The sequence below is a fragment of the Conger conger genome, chromosome 3, assembly GCF_963514075.1.
Source record: "Conger conger chromosome 3, fConCon1.1, whole genome shotgun sequence".
Lineage (NCBI taxonomy): Eukaryota > Metazoa > Chordata > Actinopteri > Anguilliformes > Congridae > Conger > Conger conger.
Genome location: NC_083762.1, coordinates 70,023,781 through 70,036,681, shown reverse-complemented (window position 1 = coordinate 70,036,681; position 12,901 = coordinate 70,023,781). Strand labels below are relative to the sequence as shown.

Genomic DNA, 12,901 nt, shown 5'->3' with positions numbered 1-12,901 from the left:
ATTCTAGGTATGACCTGCCACCAGCCAAATTATGGTAAATTTTTTTCTTTGTGACAGACTTTCATGATTGAAACGGTTTTGTGGGTTGAATCTTCATGCAAACAAGAGGAGATGCTAATTACAGGTGATACTGCTGATATCACTGCTAATTACCTCGATTACTCCCATTCTGAATCCGGTTTAGTTCCCCTTTCTGCGTTTTCAAGAGCTTCCTTTCATGTGTGGTGTCCAGAACTGCATGCTAATTTGTAAATGTAGTTTGAAAACGAGATTGTAAAACATCACTATAACCTCCTTTGATTTATACTCAATTTATGTTAAATATAAATACAGCATAATATTCTGATCTTTTTTTTTTTTTTCTCACTGCTACAGCAATATGAAACAATATGATTATAATTTTTCAAATGTAATGCATTCTATTTTGTTCTTTCCACAATGTTGGCTGAAATGTTATCCCAAATCCCAAAAAGTTAATTTTCCAGGCTTCTACAGCCTTCTGGGTTCAGTTTTAATCTTCTAGGTTTACCTTTGTATAACGGTTTGCTAAACCCTTGAGTTTTGTGTCATCTACAAATATTGTATTACGAACATCCCTTCCAGGAAAAGCAGAGACTGTACCCCATCAATATAACTTTTAATTCTCTCATTACTCACAAAACCACCTGCAGAACCTTCCCTCAGATCTCCCTCTTGCTGGCTGAGTAGCAAAATGCCCCAAACTGTTTTTGTAATTGTACGTTACCCAATCGTGTGTTATAGTCTAGTTTAATATGTATCTGCAAAGAAGGTTCCACGCACTGATGCTAAGAATTTGCATCCTCTATAATCAAAATGGCTCCTATCCCAGGAATATCCTAGAAACTACAGTGCTGTGACACTGTATTTGTCCCCATCCTAATTTCCTCAATTATTGCATGCTGAATGGTTTCAGAGCTTTTATACAATCGAGATGCTGTGGAAGAACCTGAAATGAGCAGTTTACGCTCTAGAATGTATAAAATCTTCTGAATTAAACTGATCTGACAACTGATAACAAATTATTGAAAGTGTTCGGTTGCAGTTATTACTGCTAAAGGTGTGGCAAATTAAAGGGTGAAATTACTTCTTCACAGGGCTGATTTGGCTGTTTGATAGCCTTTTTCATTAAATATATGAAATTTGTCTAAAAAAATGTCTTATGTTTATTCTGATTCACTTTGTCTGATATTAAATTTGTTCTGATCGGAAACCATTCAGTGGACAAATATGTAAATATACAGAGGAAATCAAGATGGGGGCAAATACTATTTCACTGCACCCTCAATGCTAGATCTCTCTCTCGTGCAGTTGCTCTGGAAAGAAAGTGTACCCAACGAGAGGATCCAACACCCAATTAAGACCCAAGTTTTGCTTGGAGAAAACACATGTACCACATTTATCATAAATATAACGAGCGCAAGCCAGCACCAATGTCGATGCAAATAAAAGTTCAAGGTTTTTCAGACCCAGGGTGTTACTCATAACAGTGTTCAGTAGTAATAAACTGGGCATAAACAGAGGGCTTTTGCTCTGGCTTTAGCCGCTGTGGATGGAGGCGGGCCAAAGAGTGGATCAACCAAGCGGCAGTTTCCAGGAAAGGGGGACTTGGCTTCTTGTAGAAGTTTATATGAAAAAAGGCACCTTGTAAATTCGATCTTGGAACTGGTTTCCACCATGCCCTGGTCTTAATGCAACAATTAAGCTGTCCTTGATTACAATTATAAATGAGGCACTGCATATACAATATACCCCCAATAACACATCTCTACACCTTTCTCTTGTTGGATATAGTGCTAAATATGTCCAGGTAGAGGAATGTTTTCCCCACTTTTCTCCTCAAATTTGAATGCTAACGCTGCATCCGATGCAATGCAGTGCAGGCCTGCACACAGACAAGTGATCTCGTCAGCTGTTTTTCACACTGCTACTCGCAAGTCAAATCAGGAAAACGTTTCATGTGCAGCTTTTACCAACCACACCGAGTACTCGCTCAACCACCAGGGGTCGCAATGCCTGCAAGGCCGTGGTCAGCACTGGCATGTTTGGGATTCGATCCTGGTGTTGGGGTCCATCCGTGCACTAGAACAGTGCCTGAACAGGATGAGCCACCCAGTCTTACCTGCAGGTGATTGTTACAACAACAAAAAAACTGGAAAAAAAAACCTGAGTTTGAGAATTGAACTGGAGTCTTTGGCTCACAACAAACCTCTGTTGTAATGGTTGATTACACAGAATAATCCTCTGAGAAATAACTTTAATCGACCAAATGAGCACATAGTTTCATCCATGAATGCAATCTAATTCCCAGATGTTCCACAGGTGTATTTTACAGCTCTCTGCTTGAGAAGCCAAAAGACTAATCAGGCCCTCTAACCGAATGATTGGAGGGAAAGAGCTGAAACTATTCTCGCCTCTTGCCAAAGGTTGAATCTGGTTGGGGTGAGAATGGAGTTCCTTCAACTGAAATGTATCCAGTGTATTTAGAATGTCGCCAAAAGCAACTGTTAAACACCAGAAGATGCAGAGGTTTGACGATCCAAACATGCACTCTGAAACGTCTCTAGCTGCGTAAAGTTCTCGATTGTTTTACGAGCATCCATTTTTCACATTCTCAGCCAAATTTCCTTTATTTGGATAGAGAATTCAGATCTTAAGGCGATGTATGAATCATTCGGTATGTTTAGACTGCATTTTTATATTTTCGTCAAGTGGCAGTAGTGTGTCTTGGAAGGGGGTGGGGGGGGGTGGGGGGTTCAAACGGACTCTACAGGGCTGTGCACGTCTGTCGAGTTCTCAACATGTGGGCATACCTTGTTCGTAATTTGCTCACAGTTCTTCCATCGTCCTTAATATTTACAAAGACATCGCAACATATACAGTATGTTCACACCACAGACACACGTACAACTTTATTTTTGTTTACCACAAAATTGCACCAACTATAGTGTTCACAGTTGACCATGCCCTGAATGTCAGTCCTCAAACTCAAGTCCAAAGTGGTTTGAGGACAGATAACACATGGTTATTGGCATTAAATGCATATGAAAAGGGTCATTGCTCATTCTGCTTTTAGTGAATATGCACAACACATAACAAGTTTGTTTGATTATTTATCATTAGATTTTTTTTTTTTTCTTCGAATTGTGCCATTTTAGCCAGAACTAGAGTTAGTGGGCTGTGCATTGAGGCAAACTTTACTTTGAAAAAGAAAAAAAGCAGGATCCAGTTCTTAGGGTGAACAGTAAACCGTTCTTGTTGACTATGGCATATGGTGAAGTTTGGATAACGCTTGCTGCCGCATCAGTAACTGCATTAGACATTTGTGTCATTGGAAGCAGGGGAATTCGTGTCGTTGGTGGTGGACTTGTGTGGCCTGTGGGATGGCGGGACCCTGTGGTGGGGCCTGCGCCACTTCCTCTTGTCCCAGCGGCAGAGTAGCAGCATCTTGAACGTGACCCGGAAGGACTCGTTGCAGAGAGCGTAGCACATGGGGTTGACCGTGCTGTTTACGTAGCAGAGCCAGTAGCCCAACTGCCAGAGTTTATCGGGCACGCAGTGGTGGCAGAACGTCGACACCAGCACCATGATGTTGTAGGGCGTCCAGGTCACGATGAAGGCCAGCAAGATGGCGCTCAGGGTCTTGGCGGCCTTCTTCTCCTTGATGAGGGACGTGCTTCGCCTCTTCTTTGATTTGGGCCTGTTCGGGGTGCTGGGCGGCGACTGTTTGGATCGGCCAAAAGAAGACTGGCTGCCCGATTGGCTGCTTCTAGAGTCTTTAGCCCTGGAGGTTCCGGAGCCCCCCGGGCCTTCCTGTGCCTCTCTGTGAGCGCCGGTCACCTGCGTCAGAGGGCGTGCAGGCGTAACCGTGGCGCCCATCTCCCGCTCGTCTGGATCCGGCTCCTCCCCGGTGAACGAGGAGGAGCTGGAGTCATCGTCCTCCTCCTCCACGTTCCAGCTGCCGTTGCTGTTGGCCTCCAGGTAGCTGCGCTTCTCCGGGCCCCTCCTCCTCATCAGCCGGGGCACTTTATGTCGCAGGGCGAAGCAGTCGCACAGAGGCCACGCCCGTCTTTCCGAGCCGCTCACCGCCACCGCCTCGCCGGAGCTGCTGCTGCTCTTGGGACTCCTGGAGGGAACCGACTGCTGCCCGGACCCCTGCGATGAGCCCACGTGCCCCCCCGGCGAGCCCAGCAGGCCGGCCAGCTCCCGCGTGCGGTTCTCGGTCTCCCGGTACACCCGCCAGTACAGGATGATCATGATGGTGACGGGCATGTAGAAGGCGGCGATGGCAGTGCCAAACGTGATGATGGGCTGTGAGAGGAACTGGATGGAGCACTGGTCTTTGGGCACCGTTCGCTTCCCCACCACGTACTGCCAGAACAGAATGGCGGGCGCCCACAGCACGAAGGAGATGGCCCAGGCCAGGCCGATCATGATGGCCGCCCGCCGTGGCGTGCGCTTGGCGTTGTAGGTGAGCGGCCTGGTGACGGTGAAGAAGCGGTCGAAGCTGATGACCAGCAGGTTCATGACGGAGGCGTTGCTGGCTACGTAGTCGATGGCCAGCCAGATGTCACAGGCCAGGTTCCCGAGGATCCATCGGCCCATGATGATGTAGGTGGTGTACAGGTTCATTGAGATGGCCCCCAAGATCAGGTCAGCCACAGCCAGGCTCAACAGGAAGTAGTTGTTGACGGTGCGCAAGTGACAGTTGACTCGAAAGGAAATCATGACCAGTAAGTTACCGATGATGGTGACCAGGGAAAGGGGCCCAGTGATGAGGATTATCACAACTATCTCCAAAACAGAGTGACCCCCCAGGGGATCGGCAGGGAGGCTGATGGCGTTGGAGACATTAGCAGGAGCAGAGGAGTGGTTCATGGTGCTGCTGGGTCGGGTCTATGTGAGGTGGCTGAACAAAGAGGCCATTGTTCCTACTGTCCTGCTTCTACCTCCATTTTACTGTATTCAGCAGTCCTCCTCTGGCCATACGGACAACCTGAGAGAAAAAGAAGAAATGACATTTAGGCTACGGGTACACAAATGCATGGAATCGCTAATTATAGACTGACCTATCATCTAGATCTACGCAAACAACTGATTTGGCATTGAAGTGTATTTTATTTAAAAAAGGGGAAGTATACACCTTTGGAGCTGGTGCCGTTTTTTTATTTATTCTTTCCTTCTCACATACAAGGAAGAGTGGATGACTTTTAGCAAAGAGGTCAGTCTGATGTCACACCCACTAAACAGCCAGTCATCTGTGTTTTACAGATAGCATTTGATATACTACTTTTTTCCGGTATAACAACCGAGGGGCTGTTGACTTTGTGATAAGGTGTTTTAATGACGAAGTGAGAGGCTGGTAAATTGGCATGCACGGGATCTGGTGACTGCTTGCACCTCGCGATGAGTGTGTGACTAATCCAGCTCAACTTTTACATTCAAACATGTCTTACTTTATTTATTTTAATTTTCAGAAGTTCATTTTAAACTGTTGTCCAGATGCAGGCAAGCCAGTAGGCTTTGCCGATGTTTTTATTCGAGATCAGCATGTTGAAATTCAGCTTTGAAATTTATGATCTGAGAAGGAACATTCTTTAGATGGAGCGGTATCACAGTCTTTCACTTTTCAAAAGTCTGGAGTCAATTCCAGGTTCTCTAACACTGCATATTATGATAAGATTGCAGTATTATCTCTGGGCAGATGGATGAACAAATGTATACAGTATTGCATATTGTTACCGTGCTACCCACAAAAGAACGTCCAAGTTGCAGAGTAGAGTATGCTTTGAGACGTCAGTCTGTTTGCTTGAGTGATATACAACATACACAGTATGTGCTGAACAAGTTAAGAGCATGCCCCCACTTGCCCAAAGAACAATGTACACAAATGAAAGGCAGTTTGGAAGGTCAGTTTCAGCATGACCATCCACTGCGTGCATCTTTTCCAGTTCACCATACAGTGTACACCTGTACTTTTACTTAGTTTCGATAGCTGCACTTAACCAAGAAAAGTAAATATTCAGTACTTGCTATTCCCCCAATTATAGCCAGCATACAAACACTTTCCTAGTGGAAGTCAATGCATTTATCATATGTATGTGCTATCACTGTTCACTGTAAATTTGAATTTACTTATTCACTGAAGTGATGTCCACCACTATCCTGTGGTGTAAGTGCTGTGGTGCAGAATTAGGATAAGATGTACCCATGGGATGATTAAAGTGGATAATCCTTGAATTTGTGGCAATGACGTTTGTATTTTTCTAGGATAGCATAATACCTATCCAAAATTATAAATATTGGCTGCTAAGTATTTAATCAAGAGCAAAGTTAATTGCCATTGTCTGACAGATGGAGTAGGCCTACATTTCAAAATAGCCCTTATTTAATCTTTGACCATTCACATTTCTCAAGTTTCAATTCAAAATCTGAATTTATGGCACACAGATAATCTGAACTGGGGATTGAACCTATGACCTTCCGGTGTTCGGAGCAGAGAATAAACACTGTACAAGGCTACTGCCATCTGTAATCAGTCTGTAATCCCACTGTGAGATATTCCCAGTGCTCCACATTTCCACAGTCTTCTCCCAGTTTCAGGCAAATGCACTGTACCATAACTAGGGCTGGCATTCTAGCACAGGATTGCTTTGTAAATTTCATGGACAGAATAGGGCTATTGTATCATTAATCCCAGAAATATATAAACCTATGTTATTCATACAACAATTCACTAACATTTATTTGCAATGGTGACAGATGTGTGTAAAGGTTATTGCTTTTCAACATTTATAGTGCTTGCCAAGTCCCAAGTCCAATGACCCAGGGAGTCCATCATCTGTCATCAAAACATCTTTAGGACAAAAAAATCTCAGAATGCAAACTGAAACAGCCTCCAATAAACAGCTCGGAGCCAAATCATCTTCAAACAGACAGTTCAAATAAATGTAAACTGAAGATGAAGACAATTTGGGTTGTTACGCTAACTGTATAAAAATGGCATTAGACCCAAACTCTTTTTTAGACTCTAAAAGGATCTTGTTATGACCTGTCACTTTCACAAAATGCTCCCTTTGACAATTTAGCAAGAGTTGTTTGGCAAAATAATCGTTTCGGTGTTTCTGTCATTGTAATCTCTAATTGACTTCACTTCTTTATGTTCTTGGTGCCACTATCACAGACGAATGCAATTTGTCCAATTACAGGAGATGTCACAATGAGGTACAGATACTGTATATAAATACTTGCAATCACACATAAATATTGTTGCAAGTAAACTCACAGAGGTGAATTGTAATTATTTCACAAGCTTTGCTTTGCCATGCTAGAACATTTCTCTTGGATTTTACCTGCATTACAACTGCCGGAATTACAAAGCATCGCAGCCATGTTATTAACTGGTATTTCTAGCTGCTCATAGCTGGATTTTACACCAGGGTACTGCTCCATTTGATATTGATTTCACATATTTTCTGAAGTGAAATTGCCTTTGCACTAGTTAGCCTTACATTACGTAATTACACCTTCGGTTAGCTAGAAGTATTGACAATGAAGATTGAATTTTGTTTGCAGTTTGTTTGCCATAGACTACAGTAGATATGATACTATGCCAGATGCCCAGGTGAATCAAGTGGAAGCAGTCACATTTATTTTGTGTAAAATTCAATAGCCAGAATGTCTTTCTATTATGTTTGGTCATGCAGTGGTCTATGATAGATAATATTTAAAAATAAACATTTCTGTATTTATGTAGTCCTCTGAAACAGCTCAAACATCTAGATGCCTTCATGGACAACACGTTAATTTCCAAAAGAAATTCTGGCCACTAGTTTTCACATTTACATTGTGAATGTGTATGCAGCTGCATCCACATACACAATGTATGTGGATCTGTATGCAGCTGCATCTTCCCAAATACAGTACTGGACATTTGGAATTCTCTGATTTTTGAACACCAGCCAATCTGGGCTACAATTCACACCCCACACAGCGCTGTTCTCTGCGGTCTCTGAACTCTGCGTACTTGTGATTCTTATGCATCTTTACAGGATGTAACGTTCTTTCCAAGCACAACATGATAACATCTTGCCCCCATCAGAGCAGCATTACAGTACTATGATACGCTACTGGCTGCATTCTGTTGGACAATAAGTTCACACAGGGAGCTATAAATGCCATCATCTTTTACATGACTTTTACTCTTCAGATGCATGAAGTTGTAATATTTTTTCTCAAATACAGAGCCATGTAGATGCACAGTGTGAGATTATGACTGTCATGCACAACAGTTGAGCTAGACAGGACAAAGTGATATTCGCATTGCTTAAAAAAAAGAAAAATCCACCAATATAAATGGATTACTGAATGTGCTAAAAAATATGGATATTGGTTGCCCTGGATAAGGACATCTGTTCAGGAGATCTGAAAATAAATCAGGTATTGAGCAGGTGTGCAGGTCCTAAATGGCAAAAATTTAGTTATTTCGTTAAATCTTATCAAATTTTGAGGGCCAAATTTTGTGGCACATACCGTATGTTACATTGACATCATGTAGCATATTTAAAACATCCATAGCACATTTTATTACACACCTAGATTATTCATTGGTAGGACAAAGCTCTGGCCCAGGTCGTAGCACTGAAACACACATCGCCTCTGTGTTGTTTGGTGATTGGTGGGTGGGTCCTCTGCACCGAACTCTAATCTCTGCAAACAGCACTGACTCCTGGCCCACGGATACAGATCCTTCTCCTCGGCTCTGAGGATTAAGGTCCACGAACAGCTGTGCTGTAATTCTGTGCGAACGCACTCGCCCAGTGCGCTCCACCTGCACTAAAGCACGCGGATATGAAAAAGGAACTCAAACACCAGCACTTCTGTGCCCACCCATACTCCGTCAGGGACATACGTACATCCAGCTACAGTACATATATGGCCTGATATACGGTCTGCGTACTGGTTTTTGTTCCAACCAATTGCCTTGTTTTTAATGTGCTGGCAGCTCTATAAATTACCCTGGTTAAGCAGACCTGTACTAGAGCACAGTAAAATCATTAGGATACTGCAGCTGTAGCTGGTACTCATACACATGTCAGATAAGATATGATCGAGTCAATTAAATAATTGAGACCAGAAGTTGGCACAAAATCCTGAAACGGATTTGCCCTTGTTGTGCCCCCGTGGTTGGGGGCCATCATCACAATCATAGAAGTCTATTCCGCACAGTGGTTTCTCCTTTTGATAGTTTGATAGTGTCCGTGTTCTTTGTTGTATCTTTTCCGTGACCCTGCCCTTCCTCATGGGTTTAAATTAGAAGCATAGAATCTAATCTGAGAAGGGCTGGTTTTTGTTTTAGCCCGGCATTATGACACCTGATACAGCTAATTTAACTAATTACAGTTGTCAATCAAGTAGAATCAGGTGTCTCAGTACTGGGCTAAAGTAATAATCTGCACCCACACAGGCCCTTTTTGGATAAGATTGGACACCCCTGTTTTAGAGGGACCCTTCTTTGACAGGGAAGAATTCTGTAAATCATCATGGACAGATAGAAAGCCATAGATTCTCCCTTCACGCTGGGAGAGTCTGCCCTTTCCCCGTTGAGGATCTCCAATCTGGACCCCAATGTAGCCCCTTCCTGGCCAGCCTGTGCTATCGGGCAACTGCAGCTGGTCCAAGATACTGCTGCCCACCAGGGGTCCGTATCACAAAGCAGGATTACTGAGATAGCCAAATAACTACACTGAGCAAAAACTGGACTAAATCTGAAATGGGGACTGCAATAAAAAAGGGATGTTCCCGTAAAGGTTTTAGTCTGAGTAGTTATCTGGCAAACTCAGTAATCCTGCCTTGCGGGGCATGCCCATGGTCTTCTACCAGTCTAAATTTGCACATTCCAAGTCACCTTTGAACACCCTTTGCTGGCTTCCAGTTGTGGCCTGAATTCTAATCAAACTGCCCACCCCGGCATGCCGAGCTGCAAATGACACTGCCCCTGCCTGCCCCTATCTTCAGACAGTGATTAGACCATACCCTCCAAACAGACCGCTCTGTTCAGCCTCCTCTCAGCTAGCTCTCCCATTTCTTTGAGTACCCAGCAGCCCTGCTCCCCCATGGTGGAACGACCTTTCCCAGACAGCCAGGAAGATATATTCCCTGGCAATCTTCCAGAAATGTCTGAAAACTCTCCTTTCCAGACTACACCTCAATGTTTCTATGTAGTTAGGCTCAGGAAAACAGGGCCTTCTATCCCTTTCTCTTTACCCTTCTAGGTCTCTAACAGTAAGTGAGTGTAGCTTGAGTGCCTTGAGACTCACGTATCTCTATCTCTTGTGGTGTTTGCCTCCCACACAAAATTTTGTAAGTCTCTTCAGCTAAAAGCATCTGCTAAATGATTAAATTGTAAAATCTAGAAGCATACAGTTGGATAGACATGTGGACTAGTGTAATAAAGTGGGTACAGCGCAGGTCTCTGGAGGGGCTGTTATCTTAACGACTGGGATATTGTTGTTACTGTGTAAACTTTGCCAAGGTCATTTCCAACAATACCTCACAAAAGAAACTCCAAAGTAAACTGCACTTCATTTATATTATCCCGGAATATTGTAGCCCAGCATATCAAAATTGCATGCAATCATGCCTGGCAAAGGTGGCGATCCTAAAACATACAAATACACCCGAAAAGGAATATATTATCAGTCTATATATTGTGTTACACAGCACTGTATCTAAAAAAATCAAACACATATATATATATATATATATATATATATATATATATATATATATATATATATATATGTAGTCCAGTCATGGCTATCATAAAGTACAGAGGGACCTATCCTGATGGGTGAGGGGCGGTGCTTGGCATGTCATACATCTGCTGGGGACAAGGTCAGGCTGTTCTGGTAGCATTGCGTTCTTTGCCTTGCATTGCAGGCAGTGCCTCCTAATCTCAACAGTCTTACGGGCTGGGCCAGGTATGTGCAACCCAATACCTGCTGGCCCAAGACCTGGAGGTTTACAGTAGCCCTTGTATTTGCCGGTGGTTTACACATAGGGAACAGAAGGTGATGTTGTGTAATGACTTCAATAAAACAATTGAAAATAGAATATAAATGGGCAGGTACCCTTGTCATCGTTTGTGGACTGCAGTTGACCTGTCTGGATCCGGGACCATAGGTCAACAGAACACTACTGTTTGGTATTCTCCTGCTTGGAAGTGCATTTTCAGCCTGTCAGCCCCCATACTTCCAGCTACCTGCTGTACCTCCAGGACAGCATACATAAATGCACATATAAAGCATCTATGTTATAGAACGAGACTGAAACGATTTACTCATCACTTCGAGTTCCATTCAAGATGGACGATTTCACTTTGAAAATTCAAGCTACAAAAACAAGTGGTGAACTAGTCTGGGCCTGGAAGCCTTATATATTTCTTAAAACGACAGTTGTGGCTTAGATAAGTGCAAAAGTGGTAAAGTGGATGTTGTCAAAGGGATTATAAAAGAGTCGGTCAAGCGGGGGTGTCTGTGAGAGGCTGTCGAGGAAGAGCTGAGAAGCACTGTCAACAGAAAACAGTGTGTTTTTGCACCAGAGCAGAGCTGACTCACGCCTGACTCACTGGTAATGCTATGGGTCAGGTCAGATCTATTGTGGTGTTTATAAAGACAATGCAGACTTAGCAGTGCTGGACTCAAAAATAAATCAGATGTCGATGAGATGTTAGGTGTTAGATTAGATGTTCTCTGTACTTTGGAAATCTACATCCACTACAGCAAATACGGTAATGTCAGTGTGTTTTCATGGAAAGGTCCAACGAACCAAATGCATATTAGTTTCTAATTCTAAAAACCTGCTGCCTCTGTCGATAGAATGTACATTGTTTACTTAGAATTGACTGTGTTTGGGCTTCTGTAACATTGCTTAAGTAATATTTGGAGTAATTCTGATGACTGTAAAACAAACCTCAAAAGGGTTACCTTTCAAGAGAGATCAGAATCAAAAGGGTTCATGAATCCATCCATCCATCCATCCATTATCTTAAACCCGCTTATCCAGAACAGGGTCGCAGGGGGGCTGGAGCCTATCCCAGCATACATTGGGCGAAAGGCAGGAATACACCCTGGACAGGTCGCCAGTCCATCGCAGGGCACACACACACCATTCACTCACACACTCATACCCATGGGCAATTTAGACTCTACAATCAGCCTAACCTGCATGTCTTTGGACTGTGGGAGGAAACCGGAGTACCTGGTGGAAACCCATGCAAACACGGGGAGAACATGCAAACTCCACACAGAGAGGCCCCGGCCGATTCGAACCCAGGACCTCCTTGCTGTGAGGCGGCAGTGCTACCCACTGCACCATCCGTGCCGCCGGTTCAAGAATAGTAATCATTTTATTTTGTCATTTTTGAGCTTGTCTCAAGAAAAGGGGCGATACTTAAGGGGTTAAATTGCATTTTAAAAATAGATTTATATTCTATACTCCTAACCAGCGCACACAACAGAAAATTGGCATAGTGGATAATGCACAGGGTTTGTAGGGTAGGGTATTGCGGGCTCAAATCCAAAGTTGCTTTATCTTGATTATTTCCGTAATAATACAGCTGTACTGTAAAAAAAGTAATAATAAAAAAACGGCTGAGCTATTTTTTACATTCTTTGACCAGGTATTTGCTTAAACTTTTCATGCTACACCCCACCCCAGTAAACTGATGGAATTGACTTATTAAGAATCATAAGCATAATGCTATGCACATGAAATAGACTTTTCATGAAATAGTTTTTTTTTAATGAAAGTAGCCATTGACGCAAGTCACATGACATTATAAATCAACAAACACACCAGCTTACATCTGAGCAATATCACA

The 12,901-nt window shown here is 43.2% G+C and overlaps 1 protein-coding gene across 1 annotated transcript; it reads right to left on the bottom strand.

Moving 5' to 3' along the window:
• Nucleotides 1–3,333: 3,333 nt before the first annotated feature.
• On the bottom strand, nucleotides 3,334–11,378 carry LOC133123542 (muscarinic acetylcholine receptor M1-like). The gene is made up of 3 exons (XM_061234014.1): nucleotides 11,360–11,378; nucleotides 9,262–9,294; nucleotides 3,334–4,841 (listed from the first exon to the last, which is right to left on the bottom strand). Exons 1-3 carry the CDS (start codon nucleotides 11,376–11,378, stop codon nucleotides 3,334–3,336), a joined length of 1,560 nt encoding a protein of 519 aa, XP_061089998.1.
• Between the last annotated feature and the right edge of the window lie 1,523 nt (nucleotides 11,379–12,901).